The 12710-nt window shown below is 46.7% G+C and overlaps 1 protein-coding gene across 3 annotated transcripts in view; it reads right to left on the bottom strand.

Moving 5' to 3' along the window:
- Positions 1-12710, bottom strand: part of NWD1 (NACHT and WD repeat domain containing 1) — a 68180-nt gene that overhangs the window by 43435 nt on the left and 12035 nt on the right. For all 3 annotated transcript variants that reach the window (XM_073220213.1, XM_073220211.1, XM_073220212.1), the window contains exons 6-7: positions 8539-8836; positions 1955-3224 (exon numbers count right to left, since the gene is read on the bottom strand). In XM_073220213.1, the coding sequence (XP_073076314.1) occupies positions 1955-3224; positions 8539-8836 (1568 nt within the window). The remainder of the gene's footprint in view (positions 1-1954; positions 3225-8538; positions 8837-12710) is intronic.

Here is a 12710-nt window from a genome sequence, read left to right as displayed (position 1 = left end):
TTCAGATGCTATAAAACACAATGGAATTGGATTTTCCTATGCCTTCTGCTGGTTCCCATGCTACAAGCACGGAATGAAATGGAGACACAGGATTGCAGCTGATCCTTCAGGGACGTTGCGTTTGAAAGACTTTTTCTGAGATCTCCCTATGCATTGCTTATTAATTACAAAGGGGAACATGGCAAATTTACAGTGGGGGAAAAAATGCCATACCCAACAAGGACACTGAGATTTAACCTGAATGTAATCCCATCCCATCAACCCAGAGGGAGGGACACTCTGCAAACTAGCTCCCATCCTAAGTGTGGTCCCTGGGCCGGTAGCATCAGGAGAAACGCAGGAATCCCAGACCCGCTGAATCAGTCCTTACTCAGAAACAAGGCTCAAGGCGCCTCTACCCTTTGAAAGTTGAGGAACGCCAATCTATGACATAACTGGCCTGTCCTCTTCAAACGGACAAAGACAGACGGCATAATGTTGCAGATTAGATGAGACAAGAGAGACCCGCCAACGAAATGCAACACGTGATCCCAGTTTGGAACCTGGACTGGGTGTGAAGGGGACAGCTATAAAGGACAGTTTTGAGACAGTTCACAAATTTTGATGATAAACTGTGTATTAAATAATAGTATTGCATCTGTGATACATTTCCTGGGTTTTATGACTGTCTCTTGGCGATGCGGGGTTCTGGTTGTCCTTGTTTTCAGGAAATATGTGACCTATTTAAGGGTAAAAGAGAATGATCTTGTGAATTCCAAATGGTTCTGGGAAAAACTGTGTGTGTATAGATCAATAGATAGCTCAGTGGGTGGATGGATAGATGGATAGATAACAGACAGACAGATAAGAAGAAAAATAGAAAGAAAGAGAGAGAGAAGAGAAAGTCAACAGGCCAACTAGGGATGTGGGGGAAAATGTAGGGCTGTAGTTCTCAACTAGGGCCTATTCTGCCTGCAGGGTCGTAGGTAAAATTGTAACATTTCCAGAGTATCTCCGGGCTTTAGTACATTTGCATATCCTCAGGGGTGGAGAGAAGGTCATCTCCAGGTCAATGGGTAATTACCTGGGCAACCGAGGGCATGTCTGAACCTGAGTGTTTAAAGGGAGGGGCTGGTTTGCTTGCTGGCTTGCTTCGTCAGGAGCAGAGGACAGAGAGGGCCCTGGACTGCAGTTTGTAAGCAACCCCTTTGACTGATTTCGGTTTTTAGAGGTATTTTGCCTCAGGATTTCCTCTCCCTGGACTTACAAGGGGGACACTGAGCAATGTCCTGGGACATTTTTGGCTGTCCCAAGCAATGGGAGTGAGTACCACTGGCATCCAGCAGATAGATGGCCTATGGTGCACAGGACAGACCCCCACATTGTAAAGCATGATCCTGCCCCAAATATCAGTAGCATCAAAGCTGAGAAACCTGATGTATGGGAATTCTTTGCACTTCAGCAGTTCTTAACTAGTCTAGAATTTGAAAGTATTACAATGTAAACCTTTTACAAAAGCAAGACCACAGGCAAATCCATAGAGATAGAAAGTGGATTGCTGGTTGCCAGGGGGAGGGTACGTACACGACGGTAGCTCAGGACTGTGTCTATCAAACCCCAAACCTGCTCTCCTCCAAGGTTCCACATGAGTTGGGTCCTTTTGAGAAGAGGGGAATTCACAGCATCAAGATTGCCCCAGGACGTGGGACACAGAGCCTGGAGCGAGTCACCTACTAGCCAAGGAGCGCCAACGGATGCCAGCAACACCAGAAATTTTACAGAAAAGCCTAGAACAGATTCTCCCCTAGCACCACCAGAGGGAGTGTGGCCTTGGTGACACATTGATTTCAGACTGGCTGCAGAACTGGGAAAGAACACATTTCTGTTGTTTTAAGCCACCCGGTTTATTTGTTACCTAGGAAATGAATCCATGTGTTTTATCTCAAATAGAACAGAGTGAAAATGACAGACTTACCGGGAAGAGGCGATGTAGCCCAGCACGCAGGCCACCAGGAGCTGCCCGTGTGTTTGCTCCAGGCGGGCACACAGCTGGTGCATGGCTTCCTTGGCAGAGGAGGCCAGAGGGGTGGGCACAGTGAACGAGGCCCATTTCCGGGCCTCCTCAAAAGCCAGCCTTAGTCGGCCCGGGTGCCCACACTCTGGGAGGCTGGCCCAGAGCAGGTCCCTCTGCACCGGGCTCAGTGTCCTCCTGGAGGCTGCCAGCAGGAGCTGAATCATTTCCTGTCCTTGGCTTCCAGAAAGGGGTCTCAACTCCCAGTAGGCCTTGGGGTCCTGGAGCGTCCGCCGCACAGTGTCCAAAACCTGCTGCCCTGAGCAGGCCGAGAGGATAAGGTGGACCCTCGGAGGGCACAGGGGAGGAAGCCAGGGGACCCTCCGTGCACGGCAGATGGCAGCCACATCATCCAGGGAATCCAGCAGGATCACGAGGGACTCAAAGTTTCGACAGGAGACAGTATGCAGGAGGATGTGGAAAAACTGGACCAGCCTGGAGTGGGCCTCCAGGACCTGGGAAGGGGGCAGGGGCAGCCCATAGGCCAGGCACACCTGGAAGCAGACACTCTGGAGCAGACCTCGGGCATCAGAGCTCATCTGTGACGTTCCCAGGAGCCTCAGGACGGTCACTGTCTTGCGGCCAAGCAGCCCCGGCATTTGCTCGGCCAGCTTGCACATCAGAGCTGTCTTTCCGATGCCTGGGGGACCAAAAAGCACCAGGGGCATGTGGGGGTGGCTGTCGCTCTGTCGGAGCTGCTGCCCCAGCTGTGCCAGGAGCTCCTGGCGACCACAAAAGGTTCGGGTGGCCTCAGCACTCAGCCCCAGGTGGTGGCGGATGTCTTGGTAGAGCCAGGCCAACTCCTGCCTGCCCACCTCCAGCTCCCGGAGGTGCTCAAGGACCTGGTGGTTGGCCCTGGCCACAAACTGCTCCCCAAGCTCCTTCAGGTACCGGGCATGAGCCTTATTCTTGGGGTTCACCAGGTCTTGGCTCCACGGCAGATGGTGGGCCTTGAGAACTCCAGGCTGTGTGTCAGCGATGCGCCCCTTGAGGCTGCTGAGAAGGTTCTGGGCATCTGTGTCCAGGCAGCCGTCTGCAAGCCGGTCCACCATCTTGAGGGCACAGTCTTCCAGGATGTGTTTGTTGAGGTCTTGGATCTCTCTCAGGAAAACAGTAGCTCCTTGGTGCCCACCTGCTGGGCTCAGCAGGCCCCGTTGTATCTCCCACTCGATGACTATAAAAAAGTGTCAGAAATGGGGACAGAGAGTAGTCATTGTTGGGTCATCAGCTGGCCCAAGTGGGGGGACACTTGGGGAGACAGAGTTAGGGGTTGGGGCCATAGGTTCTCCAGCCTAATGTGCACTGGAGTCACCTGGCACAACCACAGACAACATGCAAACTAATGTGCTCAAGAGTGTTCTAATAAAACTTTACTTAATAAAAACAAGCAACAGGTGGGATTGGGCCCAAGGACCCTAGTTTGCCAGTCACCTGGAGGCTCGAGAAAACCCACCCAGCTGGGATCAGCAGGTGTGAGGGGGCCATGGGTCTGCATTTCCACCAAGCTCCCAGATGATGTTGAGGCTGCTGGTCCAGGGGCTGCACTAAGACTAGCACTGATTTAGCCATTATTAATAAAGAAACCGTGGTGTAGGCAACATGGAGATTGTGTGTGAGATGCAGCCCCATTATAAACAATACCATCAGACTCAAGAATTAAACCTGCAGTGACTACAGGACCCAGCAATTCCACTCATAGGTATGGACCAAATAGGTATGGACCTGAAAACAGGCACTCAAATGCGTACATGTACACACGTGTTCATAGCAGCGCTATTCACAATAGCCAAAAGGTGGAAACAACCCAGTGCCCATTACATGATGAATGCATGAACAAGATGTGGTCCATCCATACCACGGAATATTACTCAGCCATCAAAAGGAATAAAGTAGCTACACACTACAATGCGGGTGAAGCTTGAAAACATCATGCTATATGAAAGGAGGCAACAGACACATGTTGTATGAGTCCACGTATGTGAAACATCCAAAAGCAGAGCATCCTTAGAGACAGAAGGCAGATTAGCAGTTGCTGGGACTAGGAGGGGGATGGGGAGTGACTGCTCAGGAGGATGCAGTCTCTGTTTGGGATTAGGGAAACGTTCTGTAACTAGACAGAGATAATGGTTGCACAATATTATGGGTGTGCTAAATGCCATTGAATTATTCACTCTCAATGGTTGATTTCATGATATGTGAATTTTACTTTAATAAAAACTCCAGTGCAATCATTTCTGAGTGCCTCTATCACACATTCATTCAACAAACATTTATTGAGCTCCTGCTTGTGCCAGCCTCTGTACTCCATACTCAGGGTCCAGCAGTGAGCAAAACACACAGAGGTCCCCACTGCTCTTATGGAGTGGATATTCCAGTGTTAATGAATTAATGGACACATAAACAGACAGACGGATGGAGGACAGTATCTGTCTATCCTAGGCAGAGAAGGGTGGGCAAGGCATTTGAGACTGCAGAAAAACCACTGCAAAGGCATAGAGCCAGGCAGAGAGTTTTTAATTAGCCTGGAGGCTGAGCACAAAGGTCAGGACATTTCTCTTTCTTTGTGTCCTTTTTTTCTTCCTTTCACAAGTTTTTCTGTAAAGGGTCAGACAGTAAATATTTTAGGTTTCACAGGCCAGATGGTCCCTGTCACAACTACTTAATACTTAACTCTGCTGTTGTAGTGTGAAAGCACCCACAGACACCATGCAAACCAATGTGTTTGAGTGTGTTCCAATGCTTTATTTACAAAAACAAGTAATGGGCCAAATTTGACCCTTGTGCCACAGCTTGCTAACCCCTGTCCCAGAGCAACTGCCCTGGAGACCCTTATTTTCCAGATTTAGAGCTTACACTGACTTCTTGGAGGCTGCTGTTTTGGAATAGCAGTCAGATCCAGGAGTTATTTCCCAAGCCACTCTGGGCTCAGCAGAGGCTCCCAGATCACTGCAGCTGAGCAAGTCAGGACCTTGGAGAAAGAACTCAGTCTCAGAGCCAAAGACAAGAGCCACTTGAAAGTCCTCCCTGGAAGGGTCTCACATCCCCCTCAGCCTCATGAATGGAGGTCAGGGGTGAAGGCAACTCACAGTCCTGAAATGGGATCCTTCCTGGACACATTTCAGCATGAACTAATCCACCTGCAGGCTGTGTGACCTTGGGCAAATCACTGCACCTCTCTGAGTTCATTTCCTCTACAGTAACATGCATATACTAGTTCAACCTTGATGGGGCTGTTGTCAGGATTTCCTAAGAAATCATGTTTGTGAAAAGCTGACCATGTTACGCTGAAGGAACAAAGCCATTTTCAAAATGGCATTCCCATCTTGTATAGCATTGTTGAAATAAAATTAGAGAGGTGGAGTGCGGTTAGTGGCTGCCAGGGGCTGGGAATTGGAGGGCATGGGGAGTGGGAGGGATCCTTGCAGGGAGGAAACAGTCTTGTGTATCCACTGAGGTGAGTTCTTAAAACTACAAAGATGAGCAATTTCAAAGAATGAAATACACATGCACAATACATGCCAGCTCACAGGCTCACAGGCTCACAGGCACACAGGCCTAAATGTATACTTATAAAAATGGTGCTCTCTGATTTGGGGATCAACAGAGGTGAGGCTCAGAACCTCACCCCCCCTGCTTTGAGAGAAATCTTCTGCATCCGTGGATGTCTTGCTGCCCTTGTCTAGCCTGGATTAATACTTAGTCCATAGGCACACACCTGATCATCTGATCATCTACATTTGCCCTCTTACAGCACTAAACTATGTTTTCTACCTTTATCTTGCATCTACCTACCACTTCAGCATTTTATTAAAAATAAAAATAATAATAATAATAAAGGGAGAAATGTGGGATCCATATATAAATCAAGTATAAAAATCAAACGAATATTCATATTTGACCTGATTGTTTATAGGTCATAATGCGTGATCAAAACCGAAAGTTTCTGTGATGAATGCCCTTGTACTGTTCACCATGTAAGAATTTATTCACTATGTAAGAATTCATTCACCATGTAAGAACTTGTTCGTTATGCTTCAGAAGATTGGAGACTGACGAGAATTAGGCTTGAGATGGATTAACGATTGTACATTGAGCATTGACCCCCTATACTGAATTTTATTGTTGTTAACAACCATTTGATCAATAAATATGAGAGATGCCCTCTCAAAAAAAAAAAAAAAAAAATGGTGCTCTCTGGATTGTAACAATGTCCACTTCTCAGTTGTAATATTGTTTCAAAAAACTCTAGTTTTGCCAGATGCTGCCTTTGGGGGAGACGGGGTAAAGGATACAGGGGAACCTCTTCCTACTATTTCTTTTTGCAACTTCTTGTGAATCTCTATTTCAAAATAAAAAGGTTAAAAAAAATGTTGAGCAAGATGCTCAGAAAATAATAGGTTCTGAAGACACTGTTGCTGCATTTATTTGTGCTTTCTGCTACTTTCAAGGAGTTTCTATTTGTTCTTCCAAGTGGAAATTCTTCACTGGCTAGCTTTGACTTGCTGCTTATCACTTGAATGAGATCATGGCTGGGACAAAACATGCTATCCACACAATGACTCCATTGTGACTAGTTCCATTTTACTAATGAGGAAACTGAGACTCTGAGCCTGCAGAAGGTCCTTACAACCGGAAAGAAGCACAGCTGAGCCACAAGTCCAGGCCCCTCCCAAGCACAGACCCCGGGTGCTGATTACGGTCCAAGGGGCAGACACCTTTATGAAAGCAATGAGCACATTTGACTTCCTGTCAGAGCGCAAGCATTAAGGACATAGTAAGTGCAGGATGAGCAGCAGCAGCCTTACCATTATTCACATCAACAATGTGTTCAAACTTGATAGGTCATTTCCAGTCCTAACCAAAGGACCAAGGTGAGCACCACCTGTTGCAGTCAGGTGGGCCTTAGTAGCCCTGAAATGATGGGATGGGGATGTGGTCTTCCTCCCCAAAACCTAAGATCCCAATCTAATTATGAGAAAACATCAGAGGAGCCCAGATTGAGGGACCTTCTACAAAAGATCCCATCAGCGCTCTTCAACACTGTCAAATTTGTGAAAGACAAAGGAAGACTGAGAAACTGTGACAGTCCAGAGGTGCCTTAGGGGACATGGCCACTAAACGCAACATGGGGTTCTGGATGGGATCCTGGGACAGAAAAGACATTAATGGGGAAACTGATGAAATCCGAAGTAAGTGGAATCTAGTTGATCTTCATGGACAGACGTTAAGTACTGAAGTTAATATCTTAGTTCCACAAATGTACTGTGGTCACACAATTCGTGAACAAGTGAAGACCATATGGAAACCCTGGACTATCTGTAAAGTTTTGTAACATTGTGACTTGCCTCTAAATCTAAAATTATCACCTAATAAAAAGTTTACTTTTAAAAATTGTAATGTCACCACTAGAATTAATATGTAACATTTTAATAAAAATAAAATGTGATTAATATAACTACAACATATTTAAATAAACATATATGCTTAAAATGTTGAACATAAATCCATATATTTAATATGTCGATAATATAAATTCATATATATGTTGATAGTGTAAGTCCATAGGTTTCATATTTCTAATATAAATTCATATATTTAATAGTTTGGTAATATAAATTAATATATTTTAATAAAATTAATATAAATTACTACATTCAAGATCTTTAAATAAATCCATATATTAATGTGTTTATATTATAAATCCATGTTTACTATGTTGATCATGTACAGTCATATATTTAATATGTTGATAGTGTAAATTCAACTATTAATACTTCTAGTAATATAAATTTATATACTTAATAGTTTGGGTAATGTAAATTCATAAATTTAATATTTTTGGTGATATATATTGATATACTAATAATCCATAAACTATCAAGTCACTAATCTGTAAACAATAGTAAGAACCTGTCTTGTGCTGGCAGCAAGCCACAGGGAAATGGCTTAATGACACTGCATTTTTAGAAAAATGTTTCTAGTAGCTGGTGTAGAGGACGGAAGGGATGGAGGATGAGGTCAGAGGTGGGAGGTAGGAAGCCGCAGGGAGCTTGGCGGCCACAGGGCCAGAGGAGCCTCCACTTCCCTGGGCCTCGGCTCCCACCTCCGAGCAGGCAGGGGCCAGCCCTTGGGCTAACACCAGTGGCCCACTGGCCCAGTGTTCCCGGGGCTGTCTAGGCTTGGCCCAGAGGTCCCGGGCAAACCCGGCTGGTGGCTGTCCTGGAACACCTCCCGTGGAGCCAGCGGCCTGCCTGGGAGAAGGGACGGAGGAGCTGGGGGAGAGAGAGCCCTAAGAGATGGAGAATGGACAGAGATCTAGCTGAACTATCTTGGATCAACAAAATAACCTTTTTTCACAACCAGAGGCCTGGACACTTTGTTGGTTTAGCTTTCACAGAAACACAGACCACAGCGTTTGGACTGGGAGATGCGTCTTTGAACGTGGGGGCATTTATTGTGGACCCTGAGGGGAATCCCAGCAGCCTCACCTGACCGGTGGTAGCGGTGCCACTGCTCCTGGGTGATGAGGCCCAGCCTCCAGGCCTCCTGAGCTCCGGAGCGCAGCACAGAGGTCAAGGTGGCCTCCTCGGGTCCGTGGGGCTCCCCAGCACCAGGGGCCTGCAGCAGGTAGGCAGGGGGCACTGCGTTCTCGTCCCTGCGGAAGCGTCGAGCCACCAGCTCTAGGTCCTGTGGTCTGTAAGTCAGCTGGGCTCTCAGTGCCTCCCACTCCTTTTCTTCGATCAGCGTGGGGACTGGACAGGGTCCGTACTGGTCACCTACAAGGGCCTGGCAGCGAGAGGGGTACAGCTTCCAACCTCCACTCGGACACTCAGCTTGTGAACCTGGGTGATGAACGCTGAGCCCCTAACAATGGGCCTGGCTGCAGTGCCACTGGGATAATCACATGAAGAGATTGTTACGTTATTGATCACATTAAGGTCATAACACCCAGAGCCTTGGGACACCCGTATGCAGGTACCTGAGCTCAGGACATGGGCCAGGTAGACTGTGAATCTCACCATGCACAAAGCATTATAGAATTTTTTGCTTAGAAAACTCCCTGTGGGCTGAATAATGGCCCCCAAAGATACCCTGTCCTTGTCCCTGGACCCTGTGAATGTACCTTACATGGATAAAAGAATTGAATTGGTTAGTTTTTGGTGCCAACTTGCTGGGGCTGAGGGATGCCCAGTTAGCTGGTCAAACCTAATTTCTGGATGTGTCTGTGAGGGGGTAAGAGATCAGCATTTGAAGGCGTGAGCTGAGTGAAGCAGATGGCCCTCCCCAAAGCAGGTGGCCAGCATCAAGTCCGCAGACTCCATAAAGGGCTCCTCTGGAAGCCCAAATGGAATGGAGAGAGAGAGAGGAAGAAAGAATTCCCTTTCTCTGCTGTGCGCAGACCTCTATCTTCTCCTGTCCCTGGACATCAGCCCTGATTCTCAGGCCTCACGACTTGGGCTGAATTATCCAGTGGTTTTCCTGAGTCTCCAGTTTGCAGATGGCAGACGGTTGGACTCCTCAGTGTCCATAACAGTGTGAGCCACTCCCTGTAGTAAATCTCCTCTAATATATATATTGATATACAGTTGACCCTTTTACAATGCGGGGTTAGGAGCACTGGCCCCCTGCACAATCAAAAATCTGCAATACCTTATGACACACCCAGAACTTAACTACGAATAGCCTCCTGTTGACAGGAAGCCTTAGCAATAACAGAAACATTCAATTAATGCACATTCTGTATGTGTTATGTATTATGTACTGTATTCTTGCAATCAAGGAAACTAAGGAAAAGAAAATGTTTTTTCAAATTGTCACAAATCTTCAAAACCTTTTCCAGGATATATTTACTGGGAAAAAAATTCTGCATATAAGTGGACCTGCACAGCTCGAACCTGTGTTGTTCAAGGGTCAACCTGATATCCTGTTGGTACTGTTTCTCTGGAGAAACTTAATACAAGGGACTTTGCAGATGTGATTAAGTTAAGGACCTCTGAGCTGGGGAGACTTTCCTGGATTATCTGGCAGGCCCTAACTGCAATCCCAAGAGTCCTTTGTAAAAGACAGCCAGAGGGAGAATTTGACACAAACAGAAGAGGAGAGGAAGATAATTTAATGGAAGCAGAGATTGGAGTGGTCAGCCACAGCTGAGGAATGCCTGCAGCCCCCAGAAGCTGCAGGAGACAAGGGAAGGTTCTCTCCTAGAAATTTGGGAAGGGGTGCAGCCCTGTCAAAATCTGGATTTCAGACTTCTGGCTTCCAGACTGCGAGAGAATACATTTCTGTTGTCGAAGCCCTCGATTTGTGGTCATTTGTTCGGGCAGCCCCAGGAAATCCATGATCGTCATTGTACACATGAGAAAACTACAGCTCCTCCTACATCGATAGGCACTGGAGCTGTGACAGGAGCCAAAGCATCCATTGGCCCTGCCCAAATCACATTCTATGATGTGGCTCTGGGAGCAGGCAGGTCTCGGTAGTGCAGGGTAGATGCTGTCTTCGTTTAGAATCAAGGGGCTCAAGCGGCAGAATAGGACACAGAAGGAGTGCATGGAGCAATGCCTTGCAAGCAGAGGGAGCAGCATGTGCAAAAGCCCTGGGGCAGGACATGTGGCAAAGCACCAGTGCAGGAAAAGCAAGGAGGGCTAAAGCACAAACAAGGAGGGGGCTGTGGAGAAAGATAATGCCACCCCCAAGGGCAAGACTGTAGGCATGGTAAGGCCCTCAGATATTGGTCTTAATGGCAAGGACCCTAGGAAGCCCTCTTTCTGCCCCAACATGCTTGGAGAAAGTGCAAACAGGAACGGGAGAGAATCAGGCTGGAGGAGGCCAAAGACACCGGACCAAAGTCTTGGATGTCCTCCTTATAAAATGGAAGCAATCACCCCCTCCCGTTCGTTGGGTTGTATCGAATATTCCAGGGGCATGCACCTGGGAAACCTAGATAAATGTGATGAGGGCTATTGACCAGGACTCCACTCTCCGGGGGCCTTCCCTACAGTGACAGCCTAGGAGGAGAAGTTGCAAGAAGCACAGTCAGCCAACTACAAACAAGAGATCTTAGGAAGGAGACAGATGGTACAAAACGCTCCTGTCTGGGGCCAGAGCAAGGGAAACAGGAGGAGCTCAAAAGAAGGACATCAAGGAGCCAGAAGCAACTCCCTCGAGATGCTGGAGCTGCCTGCTGGTGACCCCAGAGACCCAGAGCTTCTAAAAGAAAGTGCCTAGGGGCGCTGTCCCCAGTGGAGCTGCCTAATGACTTATTTACTGGAGAGATGCCTCTCTGAGGTCCCCCATGCAGCTCTGATTTTCACGGACAGACCCTCATTCTGAGCCACTGACTGGAGATGTTGCTGTGACTCTCAGGCAGGTGGCAGAGGGGAGATGCCTAGCTCAGGAGGAAAGCAGGAAGCAGTGAAGGGCCACCGGCTGCCCAAGGAGACCTTCTAGAAGGAGGAGCAAGATCCCCAGGCTGGCTGGGCCTGGGGGAAGCTCAGAGGTCATCCTCCCAGCCCCCATGAGCCCTGCAAGCTGCGCTGTGTTTTTTGCTGCCTGCAGTTTGGGTTGCAAAATCAAATTCCTCCCGGAGTCCTTTTTCTCCCCATCTGCCTCATTTCTTTAAAAAATTGTTTTCTCTTCTTTTCTGCTTTGAAACACAATAAAATGATTATCAGACTTTTTTGGAAAACTAAATTAGAAGACTGGTGGGGGAGGGAATTGGTGAAGGAGATACGCCAGCAGGAGGGGAGAGCCTTCCAAACATGAGGACATATTCTAAAACAATAATAATTTAGACAGGGTGGTTCAGAAGGTACAAACTTTCAGTTATAAGCTTAGTAAGTACTGGGGAGGTAATGTACAATATGATAACTATAGTTAACACCCCTGCATGGTGTATTTGAAAGATGGTAAGAGAGTAGATGCTAAATGTTCCATCACAAAGAAAAACAATTATTTTTTTTCATATCTCTATGAGATGATGGATATTCACAAAACACATTGATGCGGTAATCATTTTACAATATAAGTAAGTCAAATCATTATGCTCTACCCCTTAAACCTACATGGTGCTGCATGTCAATTATATCTCAATAAAACTGGGGAAAAAGAAAAAAATAGCAGAGGAAAAAAGTATCAACATACAAAGAAAAATAGAGCGCAAAAGAAGGAAATGCAAATCTGACTGTATAGACAAAACTTAATACATAATAAAGAAAGCTTCTCTCACCCTCTGCCCACGTCTTAGTTTACCGTAGAGAGGTCTAGTCTCTAAAGTTGCACAGGTTTTGGCAATGCTAGGTGTGCTCATCTGTGATGTCCAGTGCAGTGGCCACTCACCGCCCATGGCTGCCAAGCCACTGCACTGTGGCTGGTACCACTGAGGACGTGAAAATTTAATTCTACTTGATTTTAATTAATTTAACTTCAAATTCGCCACACGTGGTTTATGGCTACCATAATTGGATACTGCAGTTTGAAAAACAAGCAGCCCTTGTCTGTTTCTCTCTATTTCTCTAGAAAACCACTTTTACAATGGAGGCTCTTCTCTCCTACATTTTACCTTATCTCTTGTAGAGGTTCCAGAGGATTTTTCATTTTATTTGAGCTGCTCAAAGTTTCTTTGTGATGAAGGTATGCTGGACAAAGATATTTTCCGGAA

The sequence above is a fragment of the Manis javanica genome, chromosome 13 (genome assembly GCF_040802235.1).
Source record: "Manis javanica isolate MJ-LG chromosome 13, MJ_LKY, whole genome shotgun sequence".
NCBI lineage: Eukaryota > Metazoa > Chordata > Mammalia > Pholidota > Manidae > Manis > Manis javanica.
The sequence above is the reverse complement of the archived record's forward strand: the minus strand, read 5'-3'. Positions and strand labels throughout refer to the sequence as shown.